This window comes from Cryptomeria japonica, chromosome 3 (genome assembly GCF_030272615.1).
Source record: "Cryptomeria japonica chromosome 3, Sugi_1.0, whole genome shotgun sequence".
NCBI lineage: Eukaryota > Viridiplantae > Streptophyta > Pinopsida > Cupressales > Cupressaceae > Cryptomeria > Cryptomeria japonica.
Genome location: NC_081407.1, coordinates 727,665,802 through 727,688,644, shown reverse-complemented (window position 1 = coordinate 727,688,644; position 22,843 = coordinate 727,665,802). Strand labels below are relative to the sequence as shown.

Genomic DNA, 22,843 nt, shown 5'->3' with positions numbered 1-22,843 from the left:
CTGCCACATATGTAGACTTTGAACCTATAAGTTATGAGAATGATTTGGAAATATTCAACGACCTAAAATTTGTTCATTTATGTCTCCTTATGTCTAAATCTATGTAAGAATGGACAATGTTTATAAATAGCTTTGGGGAACCTATTGAATTGTGAGAATCATTTTCTCCCTAGTAATATCCCCAATAAGACTAAATTTATGGCCTTGAGAAAAAGATCAAATACAAAAAAAAAGTGTGCATTAAACCTAATATGATGTGTGTTGTTGTAATCCTCTAATAATGTTGCTACGACAATATAAATGCTCTATACCAACTTCTTTAAGTAAACCTAGCATGCCACTAGATTGCCCTTGATGATCACTAAATGAATAAATGAAGATTCTTAAATACAACAATTGAGCACACCAATCAACACAAGCATGCACTAGGAGGGCTCACAATAACGAGTAGGAGAGAGTTTATAATATTTAATATGAATTTTAAGAGTCCAAGACCTAGATCTATCTATGAAAATGACGCAATCCACTCTCTGATCTTATCTAAGGCAATGCATGGTGGATGTAACAATTTAGACCAAAACTCTAGGAATGAGTGATAGCGGGATTGAGGTAAGGTGACATAATGAGCTAAAGACACCCTAGATTATGTCACTTATACACTTTTATTACATTTGAAACACTCTAATCAAAATAATCCAAAATACAAGAGAAAAAATTACACATATAAAATTTTCACTATTACAAATGTATAATTTAATATGCTTTTTCTATTTAAGAACTTCAAAATTGTTAATTAAAAATTTATATCCGAATTCATATCTCTACACATTATAAATATTCCAACTTACTCTACTTTTAATAATTTACATTATTAATTTAAATTGTTATTGAATAATAATAAAAAAATACATTATAATTTGACCACTAATAGTAAAGATTCTCGTTTTCTAATATAATTATTTTGTTAAAATTTTCACTAAAACTAATATTTTTTTTTGGTGGCTTAGAGGGTGTCAATAATTGGTCGTGTACTTAGATTGGCTACCATTACCTCTCGGGGATGACTAATTGAGTTGAACAATCTATCTCTCGAGTAAATCTGTATAGAGAGAATCAACCTCATAAAACTATATGAGAAGAACCTAAAGCCCTTAACAAACTGTGCGTTACTGTTTCATACTCATTATTGTTATTAATATAAATATGAATGAATAGAGATAATTGACCTCATAAACTATATGAAAAGAACCTAAAACCCTTAACAAACTATGTTACTGTTTCATACTCACTATTGTTATTAATATAAATATGAATGTGATCTTTCTGATTAACAAGATTTTTCAAACCCTGTTTTTGCCTAATCAAAAACAAGACTTTTCCAATTTAAACAACTAAGCACACTAGGATATGAAAATGACCTCTTTTTAGTTTAAAATACCTCAATAATAAATGAAGCGAGTTCTGTTGTCCTTTTGAATGAAATCCTAACCTAACCTTAGTTTGTTTCTGGTGTGCTGAACCCAAGAAAACTCCATGATTAGTCATATCAAACAAAAGTGTTAATCAGTGAGCATAGATATAATGAGTTCGTCCATTTTGCTAACCGTTTCTAGTCGCTTTTGCTTGTGACGGCATAAAAGCTGAGCAACACCCAAATCCAATACATAGGAAACAAGAAGCTGAGCAAAGAAAAACTCAAAGCCTTAAGAGGAGGAGAGAAAAGAAAAACTCAGGAACAGAATTTATAGATTTTCCCAAGTAAGAAGCCATGCTTGCAGTCTACCAGCTTCCCCGACAAACATCGTTTATGAGTAAAGGCTATAAAAATGATGGAACTGCCAGTGAAGGAGGTGGTGAGGGTGAAGACCCAGTTGCTAAAATCGCAGACAAGGCCAAGCCAAGAAGCAGGGGCTCTCAGAGAATTTCCAAGGATGTGAAAGCGCCGAGAGATGGAGAAGGCATGAATGGTGTTAGATCGGGGCAGGTGGAATTACATGCCATGAAACAGAGATTTAGTAGATATGCTCCAAAACATCACTCTCTTCAGCCCAGCCAAGTCGAATCTCAAAGGGCTAGAGTTCCTGTGCGTTGTAGATGGATCACTTCTCAATCAAGTAAGTGCATATAGGTAAAAAGGTCTATTCGGTTGTGGAATGGTAACTGGGTGATTAGGATTCAAATCATATTGTCTCTTAAGGGAGACCTACAAGCTAATGGATTCTTTGTTTATATGGTTATTGAATGATTTATGTGTTTTGATGGGTAATTCTCTGATGAACTTGGTTACTTTGTTACAACTTTCTACACAGGTGCCGATTGCATTGCTTATCATGATGAGGAGTGGGGAGTTCCAGTTCATGATGATAGGTCTGTAAGTTTATAGTTTTTTGTTTTGGGTTTTATTAGCTATGAAGGTATTGATTTATTGTGAAAGTGTTGGCGGTCGCTGTGATGATACAGGGAACTTTTTGAGCTGTTGGTTCTTGTTGGGGCACAGGCAGATTTCACTTGGCCTACAAATTTGAGCAAGCGTGATGTCTTCAGGTGAGCAAATTTGGAAGCAGATTCCTGTGGGCATTTTGTGGGTTTTGATTAATCCGTGGAGCAGGACACCTGTTTTTCAAAATGGAAAACTAATGAGCCCACCTCCCAGGATGACTTGACATTTTTCTTTGTAAGATCATATGGGTTTTTGTTCACACTTCAAAGCAGCTAGAAAAGTATGACTAGAGCCATGGTTATCCATCCTCTCCTCCCTTTATAGGACTAGCTAGCTCAGGCATTCTAATAAGCATGATTTGGCAAAAAAAAATTATGGATACATTTGAGCTGTATAGATAATGGTATCTCTGCCTTAAAATAGCTGGTTATTATATGTTGAGTAGGCATTCACCTATATCAGAAGTCTCTTTCAAGTAAGCTGCCATGACTTAGGAGATGTATTCGGGCAAAATCACTCAAACCATGGTTTAAATCATGATTATGATTATAGAGTGTTATGTAACTATCAATTATGTTGGATATGGGTAATCAGCTAGTTCAAATGGTTGTTAAGGTTGTGCTAAGGCTTTGAGCTTGTCCCATTTACGTTCAAGGTTCATCTTTCGTGGTCATTTTTGTCCGCTGGCTAGCTCAAATGATTGTTAAGGTTGTGCTAAGGCTTTGAGCTTGTCCCATTTACATTCAAGGTTCATCTTTCATCAGTCACGTTTGTCCGCTGGCTGCATCATCTAATTTCATAAATCGGCCCTTGGAAACTAATCTTTCCCCAGCTCACCTCTTCCATAGCCCCAAAACTCGACAAAAATGTAAACCCGAGACATAGTGTGGTGGAATTGAAAAAAAATCTATGTTGGGTACATTTAGAAGAATGCAAGAGCATGAAAACTGAACTATGTTCCCTGAAACAGCTTGAGCATTGGATTTATTGGGCAAACTGAACTTACCACTACCGGCTCCATATAAGGAACATGTGGTTTGCTAAACATTCCAGGTGATTTGAGGCCTTGTTTAAACTTTTCCCTCTCTACCTGGATGGAGGCCCTGTTTGAATTTTTCCCTCTTGATTACAATCCGCTACTGATTTATTGACTTGTGCTAGTCAAAATAACCAGGTAAGGCAAACTCTACAGGAGTGTTCCCATTACAAATTGCTATCCTTATTTGGACTTCTTTTTATTTTTTATTTATTTTTTGATGGTAAATAAATAATGGTGTATGAGAATAATTTATGCATTAGATAACGACTGCCTTCAACCACCACCCCACTAGTTAGAGGCTTAGAGCAACCTGAATTCAAGTTTCAGCCGAGGTGAATTACCCCAGCAGAGCATAATCCCCTGTTTCTGACTATTAGAATGCATTCCCCTCTTCCTGACCATTAGAATGTAGTAGAGATGCGAAAAGGCTGAGCTTAAAAGTGGTTAATACCACATTGGTCGTGTCAGTGTATGAGTCCTTACATGTCTCCATATCTTGCAGGATTGCATATGCAGACTTTGATATAGCCACTGTGGCTTCATTTAATGAGGAAAAAATAATGGGCCTGGCATCTAACAGTAAAGTAATGCAGCATGAAGGGAAGATTCGTGGAGTTGTTGCCAATGCAAAGTGCATCATTGAGGTATCTTTCAAATCCATCTGCCAAAACAATTTCAATGCATTGAGTAAATCATATAGTAAGATCTTTGAGTTCAGTTTTAAATACCATGAATTGTAAATAAATTAGATGGCTAACACATCAATTTACTGTTGACAACCAGATTGCAAAACAGTTTGGCTCATTTGACAAGTATGTTTGGCAATTTGTAAATTACAAACCACTTGTTAGCAATTGTCACTCCCCAAGGCAGATTCCTGTGAAGACACCCAAATCTGAATTGATCAGTAAGGACTTGATGAAAAGGGGCTTTCGCTTTGTTGGGCCAACCATAGTGTATTCCTTCATGCAGGCTGCTGGAATGACTAACAACCATCTTGTAAATTGTTTCAGACACAGAGAATGTGCTCAAATAGCAGAAAAGCACCATCTACAACATAATTCTAAATCTTAAATATGAGCAGACTTGACAAATGCCAGAACTTATTGGGTATAACAAGAGCTAGTTAATATCTTGTTTTAGGAAAGAGGATCCTTCATTCTGTGCTGCAAGTCTTGGCTTTTGTTTTAGAGAGAAGTCAATTGATTTGATTAATGTGTTTGAAGAATAAGGAATAAACAAGCATCATGATAAAGGGGTACTGAGCAAAGAGAACTACCTGTGAAATGGTTATGCAGCTATCATGATAATGTACTTCACTTTTAACTTAGGACCTTGTCACTAGTTATCCTTGTTTGGTCCCTTGCTTAAGGGCTCATAATGTATATGTAAGGTTTTATTTGGTTCTATGAAAGGTTTTCTTTGATATTATGTCTAACATTGGACAAGTAGGAGAAGAATGTGTATGAATTTTAGTTTATTATATCATTTTTTTAAAGATGTGGGGATTGGTTAATTTTTATAAGTTGATTACTTGGTGATGCTATACTATTAAGTAAAATGGTTCTTTGGTAATTCAGTTTTATGGTAGGTTCTTAGTTAAAATTTGAGTGTGTTCATTTTCTCTTACAACACCCTTCTTTTCTACCTTGAGCCATATTTTGGTGACTAGGGCTCCTAGCTAGGTTTGACAAGATTCCTAGTCAATTCTCAAAAAGACCTTTGTTAGGGTGCTATACCACTCAATGACTAACCTTTTTGTTGTTGAGATTTTGTTAGTCTAATTGAGCCATGCATTCTATGGACCACCAATGCCTTTAAAACAAAGCTTGAATAATTTATTTTCTCTTAGCATTGATTCATATACATTGTAATTTCAGCTTTGAAACATCAATTTTAACAATGTTGTCTTTGGAATATTCATATACTCATTCTATATATTCAATTATGTACAGAAGCATAAGATATACAAATCCTCCTAAAAGTTGAAACATAATTACAAACCTCTATGAAGAGTGAAGTTAAGAGAAAAAACACAAAGCAAAGGGAAGACTAGATGCATTTCAAACCCTAAGCATGATTTTGCTAGTTGTTTCCCACTTATTCACACATGAGAACCAATTAAGTATGATATATCATAATTGGAGATAGATGATGTGAATCAAACCCTAATTCACCAATATCTATAGACGATCTCCATGAAGATTTTGGAGATAGTCAAACCAAAATGGAATCACCTAAAGCTAGTACTACTAACTAGTGCACTCAAATTGATGATGGAAAAAAAATGTTCTTACCAAGAAAAAGTCAAGTTTCTACTACCATTAACTAAGAGAAGGAAAAAATGGGAAAATTAAAAACTTTAAAATTCTAGTTCCTTAATAATATAATGGATGTCATAGCTGAATTCCAAATTCAAACTATCATTTTGTTTTCTTAAAGAGGGTTGCCAAAAAAACAATTCTTAATAAATGGGCTAAATAGACTAGGAGAATAAGGGTTGGAAGATTGAGACAATAAGAGGAATGGGGAAAGGTCATGTATTTAGTATGATTAAATTCATTAAAATGTCCGCACATGGTTATATGTGGACAAATATGTTACCTCCAAGCTTGGGATTTTGAGTTCCATTCTAGAGGTCATAATTTGTGTTTTCTATGTGGATAGAACTACCATATTTATAATCAACATTTCAACCTTTTTTGAGTGATATTGTGGCTCAACTCGTCAAAGTAATTTGGTGCAAAACTAGTTTAGATAATTTTTTTAGCCTAAGATTTCATTGTAGAGTTTATGTAGAAATTGATTTGAATCAACCTTTGGCAAAGGATATTATATTTATAGGCCCAAGTTTTTAAATGGAAGAACCAATGGTTTACTTAAACAAGACTAATGCTTGTTTATTTTTCCAAAAAAGAGGGAAATTTGATATGTGATTATCTCATTAGGAAAACATAGCTCTCCCAAATTCCTAGGGCTTCTTCCCCTCAAACTCCCTCTAATCAACCTTCTCTTCAATCATATCCTCTTCCAAAGGTTTCCTTTGTGTCCTCTATGGAACCTCAAGCTCCACTCTCTTCCTCTTCCCCATTACCATTTTTTTGTCCCATCCTTGATAGTTTTCCCCACATGCTATAAAAATATGATCATAATAGACAACAAAAAGATGGTTAAGTAAATTCAAAATAAAAAATTATAATCCCCCTCTATTATGCCCAACATTCTCCCTCTCTTAACCAAATCTCTTGCCCTTTCCCCTCTTCATTAGACCCTAGCAATTGCCCTTTCCCCTCTTCATTAGACCCTAGCAATTGGCCATCTATCTTCCCACCCTCTAATATATGCCAAAGATCAAGATACATCAATTATTACTAGAGATCAAAACAACAACAATGAGCAATCGATTTGGGGTGTTAGCTTCAGAGGATGCAATATTTCCATCACCTTGAACTACAATATATTTTCTTGGAATGTAAAGTAGATTTGGCTCCCAGAGGGTATTAATAAATGTAAGTAATATTTTATTTATTCAAGAAGTCAAACTAGGTGATGTTTGTATTGATGCTTCTCTCCATAATATATTGAAATACTTTTGTTCTTGAATACTTCTTATAACTAACCTGTAGGGTCAAGAAATTGATAAAGGGATGTCTATGCAGGATCAAAAAAAAGGTTTTTGACTCACATAGTTATGTTTGGGTGCTTACTTTTATGAAAATATTATTGGGTTTTGCTTATTTTTTATGCTCTTAATGATGTTGAAAAATGGGCTACTCTTATGGATTGGATGTTTGAAAATATTTCTAATAAAAAATGGATAATCTTAGTTTAACTTTATTTCTTTCAATTTTGTTTCTTTTTTGAAATTTCTTTTTCAAATTATTTCAAATTGATTTCTTTTTCAAAATAATTCTTTTTTGATGATTAATTTCTTATTTTCAAATTAATTCATTTTTGATGATTTAATGGCAAAATGATTTATTAATTAAATATGCTAGGATATTTATTTAAATAAATAGGATAATCGATTAAAGAGATTTTGATTATATTTAAAATTGAAGTGATTAATTTGCCATGTAATATTGACGATTTAGGAATTAATTAATTAAGTGCTCAAGATTGATTTAATTGCCTTTGGTTAGGACTTTGATGATGTAGTCGATATTAGGGGCTCATGGTTTAGATGATGATTTTTAGGGTATTACATTTGCCCCTCTTTGAATTGATGTGCAAGCAACGCATTGATTCAAAGAACAGTTGATGTCGAAGAGATGCCGATTCTAAACTTGATGGATCATGAATGAATGAAGAGTGAGATATTCAGCTTGATTTGAAGTGATGAAACTGAACAGATTGATCAAAGCGATACCGATCCCGAACTTGATTGAACTAGGACCGATGAAGAGCGAAGATACCAAGCCTGAATTTGATGGATCAAGAAGTTGATGAATACTAAGAGGGGGGGGGGGGGTGAATTAGTATACCAAAAAACACTGCACTTAAACACTTAAATAGTCTAAAGATAAACAGGTAAAACAGTTTAACAGACAAACCGGTTATCACACATGCAAACCAAAATGCAAATAAAGCATTCACCCACAAAAGCAATACAACCATAACACAAGATATTTGACGTGGAAACCCAAATGGGAAAAACCACGATGAGATGGAACTCACAAGTCACTATCTACAGAATAGAAACCAGACCGGTTAAGGTTAGACCAGTTAAGGTCTTACAATGTTCTTCACCAGAATAGATCCTGTTAGGAATCTCAATCTTTGTTAGGAGATAAGTCTGATCAAGGACTACCTTGCTAGAGGATTTTAGATTCACAGAGGTGAACCACCTTGTTAGAGGATTTTACAAAAGGCTTTTGGGCCTACCCGGTTAAGGGCTACATACTTGTCAAAGATGTGAGTAATCAACAAGTGTTTGATCTATCTAATAGCACGGACTGCTCAGTTAGATCCTTGATAGCTTGTTCTTAATGCACTCCTGCATTACTTCAGTCTTCTACACATTCATATTCTTTTCAACTCCTCAACCACCTTAAACCCTAGCCACAACATAAACCCTTTCAGCAACACCCTAAAACCCTAGACATGATGTCCTTTTAAAGGAATCTGATTTCATGTGAGTCCAATAGGATTACATTTCAATTTCCTAGGTTCAATGAATCTAGACATACTTATTAACACGACACAAGAAGCACTGCCAGTGTGTCAGCACCGTCAAACAATCGGTGGATTGGTAACTCATCACAAAATGTCGGTTGGTAACTCATCACAAAATGCCGGTTGGTAACTCATCACAGAATATTACCGGTTCATACAAAAAGCCGGTTGCTGGTTTGACAAAAATGAAGACTGGTAGAAATGTGTTATGTCGCTTTAATCCCTCATACCACTTGAGGTCAACATGCCACTTTAGACTGGTAAACACATTCTGCAAAACATCAATAGTCTAATGACTATAATACAACATACCTGCAACATACCGGTCGAAACAAATACCGATTGTGCTATAACTCATACATATGAAGAGGATCTTAATGCAAGTGTGTGTCCATCAATGACAATCACAACATAAACATAAAAAAATGCCAACAGAAGCAGGTACCGATCTAGAACTTGATTGAACTAGAATCGATTAAGCGAAGAGATAATACTGATTCTGAACTTGATTAAACAAGAACTGATTAGCGAAACAAAATGTCCAGCTTGATTTGATATGATAAAATTGAACACCTATTTGGATTGAGCGTGTGATCACTATCAAAAAGACTCTTTAAACCCTTGATTAGGTTTAAACAAATAACCAACTTGATGAGGTGTGATGAAATTGATTACTTTTAAGAGACTGATTCAGATGAAGACAATATCAGCTTGATTTGGTGTGATGAAACTGATATGCTCCTAGAGATTGATTTGATTCAAAGAACCTCAACTTGATATCATGTGATGAAGTTGAGATGCCCCTAGCAATGAGGTCTTGTTTGATGAGATTTGATTGATGTTCGATTAATCTTTGGTTGAAAATATTTGTTGCTCGACTTTTGATGAAGATTTGAAAAAAAAATTGCTCGACTTTTGATGATATAATCACTGATAATGATGATGTAATAAGTATGACCCATCAGGAGTGAAATTAAAAGATGGTGAGATACCACAGTGATTCGAGGCAATTTGAGTGATAAATTTTTTTTTGCAATGATAATTTGAGCACAGAGAATAATTTAAGAATTGATTTGAGATAAATTTAAGGAATTCTGAGTTAATTGGAAAATATTTGAGCGCAAAGTGATGCAAAGATTGACCTGTTGATGAATGTGCCAAGCGGTCAACGTTGTGAGAATTTGACTAGAAAAGTGACGTCAGATTTCGATTTCGATGCTAAAAATAGACTCAGGATGGTTAATTTAGCTAGGGGTACAAATTTCGTGTCAATCAGAGCAAGTTTGAAAAAATGATGATCATTTCAGATTCAAGCTTCCTTTAAAAGAAAAAATAAAGTTATCATGCTGAAATTTCTTTAAATGCACAAAGCTTAGTATGAATGCAACCTAAAACCTTAATCACTAGATTTGGTATGCTTATTTATCATCACTGAGCATTTTAAAATGTCAGAGATAGACATAAGCACCAAGGCACAAAGAGCCAGGATGACCTGAATGTCATGTCCTTTTGATTTAGCATGCGAACATAAGCATCAAGGCATAAAGAGCCAGGATGACCTGAATGTTGCTTATGTGCAAACATGCCAGACAAAGCAGAGTTTCTTCCTTTACTAGACAATAGTGATTATCTTGTCCGTAATGTTCCTTTTATCGTTCATATCCTAGGACAAATTAAGCATGCATTTTTATTACATAATAAAGAAAGTTACTCAAAATAGACAAGGAAATAGTTCCAACCTCCCTGTAGCATACAAATAAATGGAGTCGAGGTATGTGTGGCAATTTCACCTTGATGTGAAGGCACTTATCACAGACACCCAGTTTATGAGATGTTTCCAGATCATTGGAATCATTCCTACAAGCATAAAATAAAGAAAAGTATTATGCCCCCAGTCCTTGCTCCTCTTAATCAAGATAGACTTCCTTGAGTTACTCAGAGGGAATAATAAGTGAAAACCAAATTAAAAGACAACATACAAAGAAAATTTCAATCATATCTCAAACAGTTTTAGTGAATGTTTTCATTGTTCTTTCTTTGTGTGTTTGATGAGATGTCAGTGGCAAAACCCTGCAGTGGTTAGGAGACAGGTAATTGACTCAGATTGGATGACCCGGTACTACCGACATAAAATGAATTGGTTAAACTATGCAAGACATTTAGATTGATTAGTTGATTTCCCTAAGACTAAGACATTGATCAATTTCAAGCCATGAAGGTTCCAAGAAGAACAAAGGTGTTACACAAGCGACTGAAGGATATGTACAAGCTAAAGAAAAGATGCAAGAAAGCGGGAAACAAAATAAGAAATGTCAAATTTGCATTGATAAATGGAGCACTTTAGTTCAAGAGACGCTTGTTTACAAGGTTTTCACCTTCTTGGCAAATTTTCTCTTTTTTTTTACTACCAAGGTGCATGTTTACCAAGTTTTCACCAAGATAATGATTTTTTTCAAGACTTTTTATGATTTTTTAGGATTTTGTTTTTAGGATATTTTATGATATTTATGTTTTTTTAATGTTTTGCCCCTAGTGTCTAGCAAGGTAAAAAGGATTTTGAGTGAATGAATGAATAAATGGGATAAAAATGGATAAGTGAATGATGGAGGAGGCTTATGTGATCAAGGACTATCTCACAATAGGATAACATGTCAATCCAAGCAAAGGGACCAGATATAGCAATATAAAGCAAGGGTATGGTGCAATGAATGTCATTTGGTACAAAGAAATGACCTTGTCAGGAGGTTTGTTACATTTTATGTCCTTAATTTTGATGAAGATCAAGAGATGGGTTTTGGATGGGAGGCGAATATGATAAGCAAGATCAAAGGTGGTAATGAAGGATAAAAGTAAGAAATGGATAGAATAATGGATAGGAGCTGAAGTGTGTGGATCAAGTGCAATAGATAGGACATACAAATCCTGTAAAGAACCTTAAGATTGTCAAGATCGAAGGTGGAAAAGGGATATGCATGTAGATAGAGCGAATGAGGGATAATGGAGGATGAATGATAATAGAGGAAGAGGGATAATAGATGGATGTACACAGATGGAACTTGTCCCCAGTGTAAAGTACAAAAGGATAATGAATTATGCTTGACGACTGTTTGCTAGGTTTTCATCATGGTACTTGCCTAAGACGCCACAAGAAGTGGTTTTCACACATGGACGAAATTATTTCTCTTTACTTTTTTTTGAATTTTTTTTTTTTGGAAGATAATGGATGCATGATAGGAGATGGAAGAAGGACTCCACTGTCTCACTTCTTTGGATGGTACCCTTGGAATATGTTTTGCAATAGACCATGGCTATGAAGGTATGCTCAAAGATGTTGGTAGGGTGATGAAATGAAACTAAGGTAAAGCCTTACGCAAAGGATTGGATAAGGGGGATGGAAGGGCTAAAATGAGGTGTTGGATAATGGATCAGATATTGAAAGGTTGGTGAATGAGTGAATGGAAATGTTGGTGGGATCAACATTGGCACACATCTTAAGGGGTGGTGAAGTGATGGAGGAAAAGTGGATCTCAGATTTTGAGATTTGGATGGAGGAACTAGGGATTTTGGGAAATCAGGATCTAAAATGGATGAAGGAGGTGATGGAGGAATATATTTGGAATGTTTAGATGGAGGAACAACAATTTTGGATGCCAATTTTGATTTTTCTTTAGACTATTGTGCTTCAAGGAGCTGCTTAGGGATCCACATGGTTTTTAATTTTTCATGCTTTTGTAGTTCCTTGGAACACATTGCTTCTACAAGTGCCTTAGGAACCCATATAAATTTTGATTTTTCTTTCTTTTTCTCAGTGGGTCTTTATGTACTTTTAGATTTTTCTTTTTCTTTTTGGATCATATTTTTCTTTATTTTGACATGTCGATTAGATGGGATATGTTGATCCTTGAGTACATGTGGATTACTTGACTTATGACTTTTATGCTTGGCATCCAAATTTCTTGGAGAAGGAAAAAAATGTGTGGATGGATAGGAATGAGATGGCGGTATTTTGGATGGATGGAAGGTTCTCTAAGATGTATGATTTTTTTGATCCTACATAAGGGATGAAGGGATATAGGGACCTAAAATGGATGGAAAGGATGAAAGGGAAGGCATGTATTTGGATTTTGGTTTAGTAGGGATACCAACTTCTTGAGGAATGTCACTGAGGCCATGACCCTTAATATTTTCTTTAATATGGAGGGTTTCTTGCTTATGAAGGTCTACCCTTTTGCCTTTATAAATATTTTTACTTGTAGGATACACTTTGCTTTGGGAAGAAGACGCGAGTCCATTATGAGGTGGAGGTGGAATATACAAAATGATATGATCATGAGAGGGCTCTGTAGGCATGATGGATCCTTGAGGTGAACATGGAGGATTATGACAAGGAGATGAAGAGATAATTTGATCTTGACATGGAAGAGGACCATTGGATAAAGTAGGAAGGGTGTTTGACTCTTCATTTTGAATAAGATCATTTCAAAAGGTGGAAGAGACATCATGATCTTGCTTAAGAAGTGGTTTAGGAATGGGATTTGGAAGGATGCTTTGCTCTTGAGATGGAAGGGGCTCATCTTGGAAGAAATGGAAAGGTATAGGGGGATCATCATGGGATTCTAGGGAGGTAGGATCTTTTTCAACCATTGGATGGGATTGGAGATTTTTGATGTCTTGATCTTTTTTTATGATAGGACTTGTTTCTTCATTTTGCAGATTATCCTCTTGACATGGATCCACTTCTAAGGAAGGGGTAGTATTATTGATATGCATGGGGGATTATTGAAAGGTGTTCATGTTTTTGCATGGTGGGGAAGCATTTAAGATGGGGCCTTCAGGAGTGGGTATGATTGGAATTGGAGTACATGATGGCATAGGATCTAAGATATCTGAATCGTATAAAGGATTTGTATGAAAAAAAGGATTATCTTGGATTTGTACCATGGATAGCCCTTGAGGGTCAACATGAGAAGTTTCATCATTAGGTTCATTATTTGAGGGATATGGTATGGATTGTTGTTGAGAAGCCTTAGGAGATGGAGGCATCATGGAAGAGATGGAGGCTACATGTGTGCCATTTCTAGACACAGGTTCATATTTTTTATCATGCTTGGTAATGACATCTAGTTTCTCCTTAGGTGAATTATTAGGATCTTCAATTTCAATAACACCATCATCAAGGAGGTATTGAATTTTATGTTTTAATTCCATGCACATTGAAGTCTTATGTTTGTTATGCCTATTATATGCACAATAATTAGTCAAAAATTCACATCCCCGCGTGGTCTTGCTAGGCAACATGATAAGATTGTGCTCAAGAAGCTCTTCCAAAGCTGACTCAATAGATTTCCCCAAAGGTGTAAACTGTCTATCTAGGGGATATTTGGAGGAAATGTCTTTTTGTCTTGGTGAAGGTGTCTTGTGATCTTGTATGAGATTTGGCTTTTGATTTTCAATTACTTTATGTTCCACCTTATATAATTGTTTTGGCATTTCTTGAAGTCCGGTGTTCTTGATATCATAAAATTTTATCTCAAGGGGGTCATTGAATATTTTTTTGGGGCGTGAATTTCATATATTTCTCTCTTGAGATCTTGAATTTGTTGGGCCAAGGTAGCCATGGAGATTTATGACAGTTTTGATTTTTGACCCAGGACAATGTGGGAGACTCTAGATGGAATGCAAAGCCTAAAATGCAAAAGGGGGAACTATATGATATGAGTGAGATTAGGATGAAAAAGACCAGGTATATGCTCATTGTGATGTATCGAGACTGATCAAACAAGTATGACAAAGATCTAAAAAGGCATGCAAAAACACAGGTTTCTGGATCGATGAAAACATATATTTGCAAGACAAACTTTTTAAGCTCATACGACAATTAATAGGTTACCAGACAACAAACTGGAATACTCGTACGAGATGTTGTTATAACAGACAGTTAAGGTTTCAGACTCGTACGACAATTCTTATAGCCTCAAATGATAATTCTCACATAAGAGTACGACAAATTGGCAAAAATAAGACCCTAGGATTTTGACTTATGACACAGAACTGGACAAAGGATAAGTTTCTGTCAAGAATAGGCTCAAATGATAATTCTCACATAAGAGTACGACAAATTGGCAAAAAGATAGTTAGATATTGAGGGAGACCTATTAATAAATAATTATGGAAACTTTATATGAAAGAACATGAGACAATTATTGATGCAAATAGCAAGGATGCAGATGGTACATTAAAATAACTAAATATAGGTTAGTATATAATCTTGTATATTTAAATGCATGTTTTGATGATATTGATTATATATATTTAAAATTGATTTTTTGTCATTTTGTACCCTTAAATCATCTCCTAATTAAATATAGAAACTAATTGTGTGAGATGAAACATACTTTGAGTGAAGGCTCTGGCTCTTGTTTCTCCCCTTAATCCATCTTCTTAGGAATCCTTAAGCCATCCTCTTAGGACCCCTTAAGATATCATCTTACCTACCCTTAAACCATCTCCTAGAATTACATGTAACTAATTTTATCACATGAAACATAGATTGAGTGAAGGATCTTGTTTCTCCCTTTAATCCATCCTCTTAGAAACACTTAAGGCATTCTCTTAAGTCCCCTTAAGCCATAATATTACCTACCTTTTAAACCATCTCCTAATTATATAATTATTTATTAATAGGTCTCCCTCAATATCTAACTATTTTTTTATTTGTTACCACAACCAAATGTGAATAGTGTATAATCTTCTTATGTGTTTCATAATCTTCAAATGTAGGCAAACCATTCTTCTTTATAAGATATTTTTGTATTTAAATACCAACAACCACTATAGAATCTATTGGATACTCATAGATATCATTATCTACTTGAAGGGATGACTTAACTTATGCTTTGTCTCAACACATTGAGCTAACCAACACTCTATTTCCTCTTCAAATACGACAACAACATACACATGTCTTGTAAACAAAACATACTTTGATCACATGACACTTAATTTTAGTGAAGGATCTTATTTCTCTCCTTAAGCCATCCTCTTAGGTCCCCTTAATCCATTCTCTTAAGTTAACTTAAGTCATCACATTACCTAACCTTAAACCATATCCTAATTATATATTTAATTAATTTTAACACATTCAACACATACTTTGATCTCATGACACTTAATTTTAGTGAAGGATCTTATTTCTTCCCTTAATCATCTTAGGACCCCTTAAGCCATTCTCTTAAGCCCCCTTAAGTCAACATATTACCTACCCTTAAACCATCTTCTAATTATATCTAACTAATTTTATCACATGACACATAATTTGATCGCATGAACTTAATTTTAGTGAAGGATCCTATTTATATTGGAGAAATTATGAGCCCATGAAGTTGTGCACAATTCAATGGATCAACCAAGAAACTATCCAACCACACACACAAGAATGTTGCAACTTGAGCAATGATGAATAATGGAGATCGAAGTGAAATTTTAGACAAGAACTTGCAATGAATTGATATATTATAATGTACAAATGAGCTTGCTTGTATAGGAAAGTGATGAGGGAGTAGTTACAAATAACCTGTGACAAAATTAAATGCATAAAAACTAATATGATGATACCTATGATAAATAACATGAACAATATTAAATGATTATTTCATGTGACAACTAAGCTATCCTAAGTAAATTTAAACATGTACGAATATGTGCTAACCAAGAACTAGTTAGGAAATATGCTTATTCACACCAACACCCCCCCTTAAGTGCAACTTAGGGAGAAAAAATAATTTGCAAGACTAATTATAAAGATGCAATATACGGGTCTTGGTAACTAGGCCATGTTAGGTACCCATGCACAACTAATCATGCAACTAATCTCTCACAAACAGAAAAAAGGATAAAGCCCCGTGGAATAAAACTCCTCTCCAAAAAGAGAAATCACTATGCCAAAAAGAAAAAGTGAAAGGAAGGAGAACTCCTCAAAATCCCCAAATGACTAATTTCTTCACGAAGATACAATGAATAGCCCCCCATAAGAGGAAAAGATAGAGACAACATTGCCTCCCCATAATGGAGAATCCCCTACAAGAATGGTAAGTATCTGAAGACAAAACAAAATCCAATGCTTAGAAACAACTTGTCTCCCCTCACAAAGAAACAAAACCATGTAGAGATGTAGGAATTCTTCCCTTTCCAAATAGGAATTGGTAGGAAGAAAAATCAAAATGTATGATGATATCTCTGAAAAATATTCATGTGTCTCCTTGTCCATGAAAGATGATGGTGCCACACTCCAATCAAACAAACAAAAAGGTGACAAACTAGAACTGTGCAAAAATTGATATGGAACAAGATCCAAAGACGAAGATGATGTGACAATAAGAATGTAATGGCTGTCATCAAAGAGGAGAGAAATCCCCTCATATGTGTCTCCCAAATTCGCAAGATGAGACACAGCAAACAAGTCTAAAATACTTACCAAATGCTCATTTAACAAAAAAAGATTTAAAATTTTTATAATGCATCCTCTAGCCTAGTTCGAAAGATGATGATGTTCCTACTCATGAGGGATGATGAAAGTCTCAAGTGAAGTCAGATCAACTACCTCTGACAAAGAATCGAGAACCTTGAAAGCCACCTCATCTTCTCTGGAAGTCTCGAAATGCTCCAAAGTAGTAAATTTCATAATAGTATCATTATCATAAGGTATCTTCTTTTAAGAATGAAGAGGCACAATGAAATTTGAAAGAGGATCATCTAGGAATGGATGAGAATCATGATTGTCATATAACTCCTAAATTGTAGTCCAAAGAGCATGGGGACACTGAAAACCAAAAATAGACTCTAAAATTTCATCATCATCAACATGCATAACAATAACTCCTAAAACATGATCCCTTTTACATTTCCAAACAATTTTCTAACAAGAAGTACTTGATTGGGGAATAAGATTATATAAATATGACAATAAATAAAATTCCTTAAGATGAGTAATAATGCAATCACTCCACGACCTATAATTTTTCCAGAAAAATAAACTATAAAATTCATTATAAACTATGCAAGGATAGTCTCATCACAAAATCTAGACTCCCAAAATATACAAATTTGCCATGATGACTATGACAAATTTGAAAGAAATACAATATGTAGTTGAAATAAAGCACCTGAAATTGAGTGAAATGATATTGCACCATCTTTATGTTTGTTGTCTACGGCTCATGGACATATGAAAACAAACCAGTGGAAAGATATCGCTGCTCTTGAATGAAGTCGACAGTTTCCTTATTGGCTCTAAAATAAAAAAAGATCGTTGCTTATAACATATTTGTATCGCTGCCACCTTTGTTAATTGCTAAGAACCATAGGAAAATGTATTGCTGCCTTGGAGAAAATATGAGTGTTGCAAACATGACTCAAAAGAAATGGCTTAATAATATATATCACTGCCCACCAATAAAAACCTGCGCCTCCAATCAAAATTAAAAATTGATGCCTCTTGAATATTTGCTACCTTGATGGACAAAGTTTTGAATGGGAATTTCGATTTCAAAACAGGAACCGTTTAAACCACATACATTACTTATATTTTTAAGTTTAAAAGTGTTAATACATTCAAAATTGTCTATTTTTTTTTAGATTTAATATGTTGTTTAATATGTATTGTCACACTAAGAATATATTTCTAGACTTAAAAATATTAAACATTTAAAATTGACTGACATTATCTAAACTTAATATATTGCTTAATGTATGATCCCACCAACTCGTGATCTCAATATAAATCTATATAGATGTTGCGAGGGCTTTGATCGATGGAAACGCAGAAACAAACAATGATAGTGTCTCTTTGAGAAATCACAGTAAGATGATGCGACCTCCAATATGGATATCGCTGGGGATCAATAATCAACGTAGGTAATAGAAAGCTACCACTTCTAGTACAAACATGACGCCTTGCTTAGAATATATCGCTGCCCCTAAAGAATTTGCATCAATACTTTAGCACTGGAATAAATATATATCACTTCTTGAGATGGAGTCGATGAAGGGAGGTGAAATATTGCTCTAATCTAAATCACATCACATCCACAAAATTAAAATATGAATATCGCTGCCAAAGTTGATCAAATACATAAAACTGCAAACCTGGCAAGAAAACTTCAATGATAAATTACTCCTCCAATCGCTGCAGGTATGTACGTTGCTACAACCAACAGATGGAAAGAGGAAAATGTCGCCACAATCAGGTACAATAGAGTGAGGTGACTTCAAAAAATTCTAAGAATTTTCAACTTCAAAAAGATATAAACTTTGTAAACTGGACTACAGGAAGATGGATAATGGATCTCGGATTTCTGGTCAATTGTTCAATTTTTTTGAATGGGAAGGTAATTTGTCTAAACAAAGATCTGATATCATGTTGGAGAAATTATGAACCCATGAAATTGCACACATTTCAATGGATCAACCAAGAAACTATCCAACCCCACACATGAGAATGTTGCAACTTGAGCAGTCATGCACAAGTAGAGATTGAACTGAAATTCTAGATGAGGACTTGCTATGAATTGATATATTACAATGTACAAATAAGCTTGCTTATATAGGCAAGTGATGAGAGAGTAGTTACAACTACCTTGTGACAAAATTAAATGCACAAAAACTAATATAATGACACTAAGATAACTAACATGAACAATATTAAATGATTGTATCATGTGACAACTAAACTGTCCTTAGTAACTTACAATGTACATGAATACACGCTAACCAAGATCTAATTAGGAAATATGCTTATTTACACTAACAATTTATCCCCTTAAGACATCCTCTTTAAACCCCTTAAGTCATTCTTTTAAGTCCTCTTAAGCTATTATCTTACCTACCCTTAAAGAATCTCCTAATTATATCTAACTAATTTTATCACACGGCACACACTTTGATTACATGACACTTATTTTAGTGAAGGAACTTATTTTTCCTCTTAAACCATCCTTTTAGGATCTTTTAATCCATTTTATTAAGTTCTCTTAAGCCATCATCTTACCTACTCTTAAACCATCTTCTAAATATATATAACTAATTTTATCATATGACACTTGATTTTAGTCCATAAGATATCTTCTTGGGACCCCTTAAACAATCCTCTTAGGAACCCCTAAGTCATTCTCTTAAGTCCCCTTAAGCTATTATATTACCTACAATTTTTAACTACCTCATAATTTTATCTAATTGATTTTTGCTGCAGGTCTCTGAAAACTACATGGCACCAGTGACTACTAAGTTTGTGTAATCAACTCATGACAAAATAGCAGACACTTTTTGTAATATGGTAAGCATCACTTGAATGTAATGATTTTCTTTCATCCAATTTTGTAACATTATTTATTGTAATCTTTTTGCATAATTTGGAGTTGTGACTCATCTATGATATAGTTAATTTACTTACATTTATTAGTTTTTAGTGGTCTCCTAAAAGAAAATTCACCATTATTGTCTTTACTAATTTTCATCATACAAATGCATTAGGTCTGTAGGCATCTAAAAATGGTCAACGCTTGTGGTGTCATATTTTAACATGTCCGTGTGACTTATTTTAGGGTTTTCACATCTTATTAACATTTCTTCTATGTCGTGCACTTGATCTTTATCATTTGTCGACATCTTGTCATTTTTTTAGCATTATCTTTCCCCTTCAATTGCAGTTCTGGCATTTGCAATTAGGTCTTGTCAATATCATTTTCAAATTTCAATCTTCAGTCGTGATCATCTTATCATGTTAATTGCACATCGTCAATCCTAATTGATGTCGAATTAGGGTTTTGTCCTCGATCTTTCTCATTTTCAATCATCTTTGATCAATTATCATCATTTTCAATCCTTTTAGATCCGTTGTCAATTGTCAATTGTCGATCCCTTATCAATTTGTGATCGGTTTGTCATTGGTCTTTTGTTTTTCGACCCTCATCAAGTTGAAATTTTATCAATCTTCGATCGATTTGTCATCAGTCTCAATCAATCATCATTTCTTGTCAATTTTGGATCAATTAGTCATTGATCCTTATCAATTGTCTTCTATCAATTTGATTCCCCTTGTAAATTATTGATCAATTTGTCATTGATATTTGTCAATCAATATTGACTCTTTATCAATCATCAAGTCTTCATCATTTAATCATGATCGACCCTATATCAATTGCTTCAATCTTGTCATGACCTAATTGATATCCTTTCATTTCTAATCTATCTCCTAGGGTTTTGTGATTTAATCATTTAATCCAATTAACTTTTCCCTCTAGGTTAAAAAATCAATTTATTTATCCTAGGTCACTCTTCTAACAATTAAATATTTCATTTAATTGGCTAATTATGTCCTCTTTGTGAATTAATTAATAAATGAGAATTTATTAATTAATGTCACCTTATTTCCTAATTTCCTCATTTCTAATTTCCTAATTCACTAATTTCTCTTTTCCACCTATTTCCTAATTTTTGAATTTAATTTCCAACTAATTATCCCCTCTAGTTTCCCCTATTTTTGTGCTTCCTTTGTCCTAAGATGGAAGCACGTTTCTCTCATTCATCATAAGTGTTGACATAGCAACATGTCATATCTCTTGGCATGTCAACTTGTCCTCACACCTTGCATGGGAAATTTGTCATAATCATGACATAGAAGGTGTCACAATCCTTCCTTCTCCAATTCAATTTTCCATTTTTGAATCAATTTACCTCTTTCAAGTCTTCCATGCTAATTTCATCATTTCATCAATTTGTCTATAAATTGGTCTCTCTCATCATTGATTTTCAACCACATTTTGGAGTACCCTTATGCTGTTGTTTTCACTTTGCAGTCTTGCTTCCATCACACTTGCAACCTTGTAGGTGATATCCACACAAGTCCTATTTGAAGGAGAAAGAAAGCCAATGGAGAATTATGGAGGAGATATCTGCGTTTGTAATGGTTTGCATTTGGTTTGATTATCTTGTCTTCAGAGCTCTATTGAGTGTATTAGGACATTTCTTATTGCAATTTAGCTTTGTGGTTGGCTAATGTTTATTTCTTTGATGTTTTTCCAGAATTCCTAGTTACATTTCTTGGTGACCTTGATGTGAACATGCAAAATCTAATAATTTTGTGAATCTATTTGCATGCAAGTTTTATGTGTTAATCCATTGTTGCATATAGGTTTTTGGTGCTATTATGTTGTTGCATGCAGGTTTTTGGTGCTATTATGGTGTGCTTTTATCTTTAGAGGGTCTGCCTCCTGATTTGCCTGGCACTTTGCACAGGCATTGGTGAGAGGGAATGACCCAAGTGGTAACGGGCTAAGGCCAAGCTCTTTCGAGCCACTATAAATAAATGCGTCTATGAGGAAACTCATAGGCGACATGTACCAATGTGTCATACCGATGTAATTCTCCCTTAGTGTTTGTGTGGCACGTGAAAAGTTGTAGAGCGTAACCTCTACAGGCTAGGAGGCCTCCTTAACGGAGCGAAACACCGCATGTATGGCCACTTGAACAAATGCCTTGACTAAAAACCTTTGTTCTTAGAGACCAAAAACCTTCTATTTGTTGACTTAGGTGTTGTGATACGTGCATGCTGAAGAAACCCCTCACGTGCCCCTCAATTTGAGATAGTAAATTCTTGGGAAGTGATGACCTAAGAATTCGAAGCGTGGTATGCCCATAGAAGTGAGGGTCATGGAGGGGAGCCAGTGCTACCAAGATTCTAACTATCCAGTTGAATGTGGTATTTTATTGTAAGGGGATTCTACAAATATTGTCCTTGCGAGCCTTAGGATTTGTTGTTGAAGGTGCATGATTGTCTTGTGTCAAAGTCAAACAAACATTTTGTCTTTCGTGTTTGTCAAAAGGTGAATCAAAAACAACTCTCACAAGTGGTCACAAACAACCTTGATTTTTCAAAGTTCAAACAAGTTCCCAACAATTCAAACACAAGTTCCAAATCAAAACAAAGTTCAAACAAAGAGTTCACATTTTTGTCCAAGTATTCATCCAACATTTGAACATGGTTTTTCAAAACATTGGATACCCTTGTTTCAAAATTCATGTCACTTAGGTTAGGTGTGGCATAGTTCAAACTCTAGGTTTTAGGTCACATAGGCATTACCTTTCATTTTAGTGTCCTCATTTTGTACTTAGGTTTAAAATCATTTCCCCAAGTC

At 34.6% G+C, this 22,843-nt stretch overlaps 1 protein-coding gene across 1 annotated transcript; it reads left to right on the top strand.

Annotated features, from left to right (window-relative positions):
* Nucleotides 1-1,532: 1,532 nt before the first annotated feature.
* LOC131032456 (uncharacterized) lies at nt 1,533-4,917 on the top strand. Its single transcript, XM_057963434.2, has 5 exons — nt 1,533-2,114; nt 2,310-2,367; nt 2,461-2,544; nt 3,982-4,123; nt 4,263-4,917. The coding sequence occupies exons 1-5, from the start codon at nt 1,769-1,771 to the stop codon at nt 4,551-4,553; spliced, it is 921 nt and encodes a 306-aa protein (XP_057819417.1). The 5' UTR covers nt 1,533-1,768; the 3' UTR covers nt 4,554-4,917.
* The last annotated feature ends 17,926 nt before the right edge of the window (nt 4,918-22,843 follow it).

Coding starts and splice junctions, on each gene's coding strand:
- LOC131032456 (XM_057963434.2), top strand. CDS start 1,769: ATGCTTGCAGTCTACCAGCTTCCCCGACAAACATCGTTTATGAGTAAA. Junction 2,115..2,309: donor ATGGATCACTTCTCAATCAA/GTAAGTGCATAT, acceptor CTTTCTACACAG/GTGCCGATTGCATTGCTTAT. Junction 2,545..3,981: donor AGCAAGCGTGATGTCTTCAG/GTGAGCAAATTT, acceptor CATATCTTGCAG/GATTGCATATGCAGACTTTG.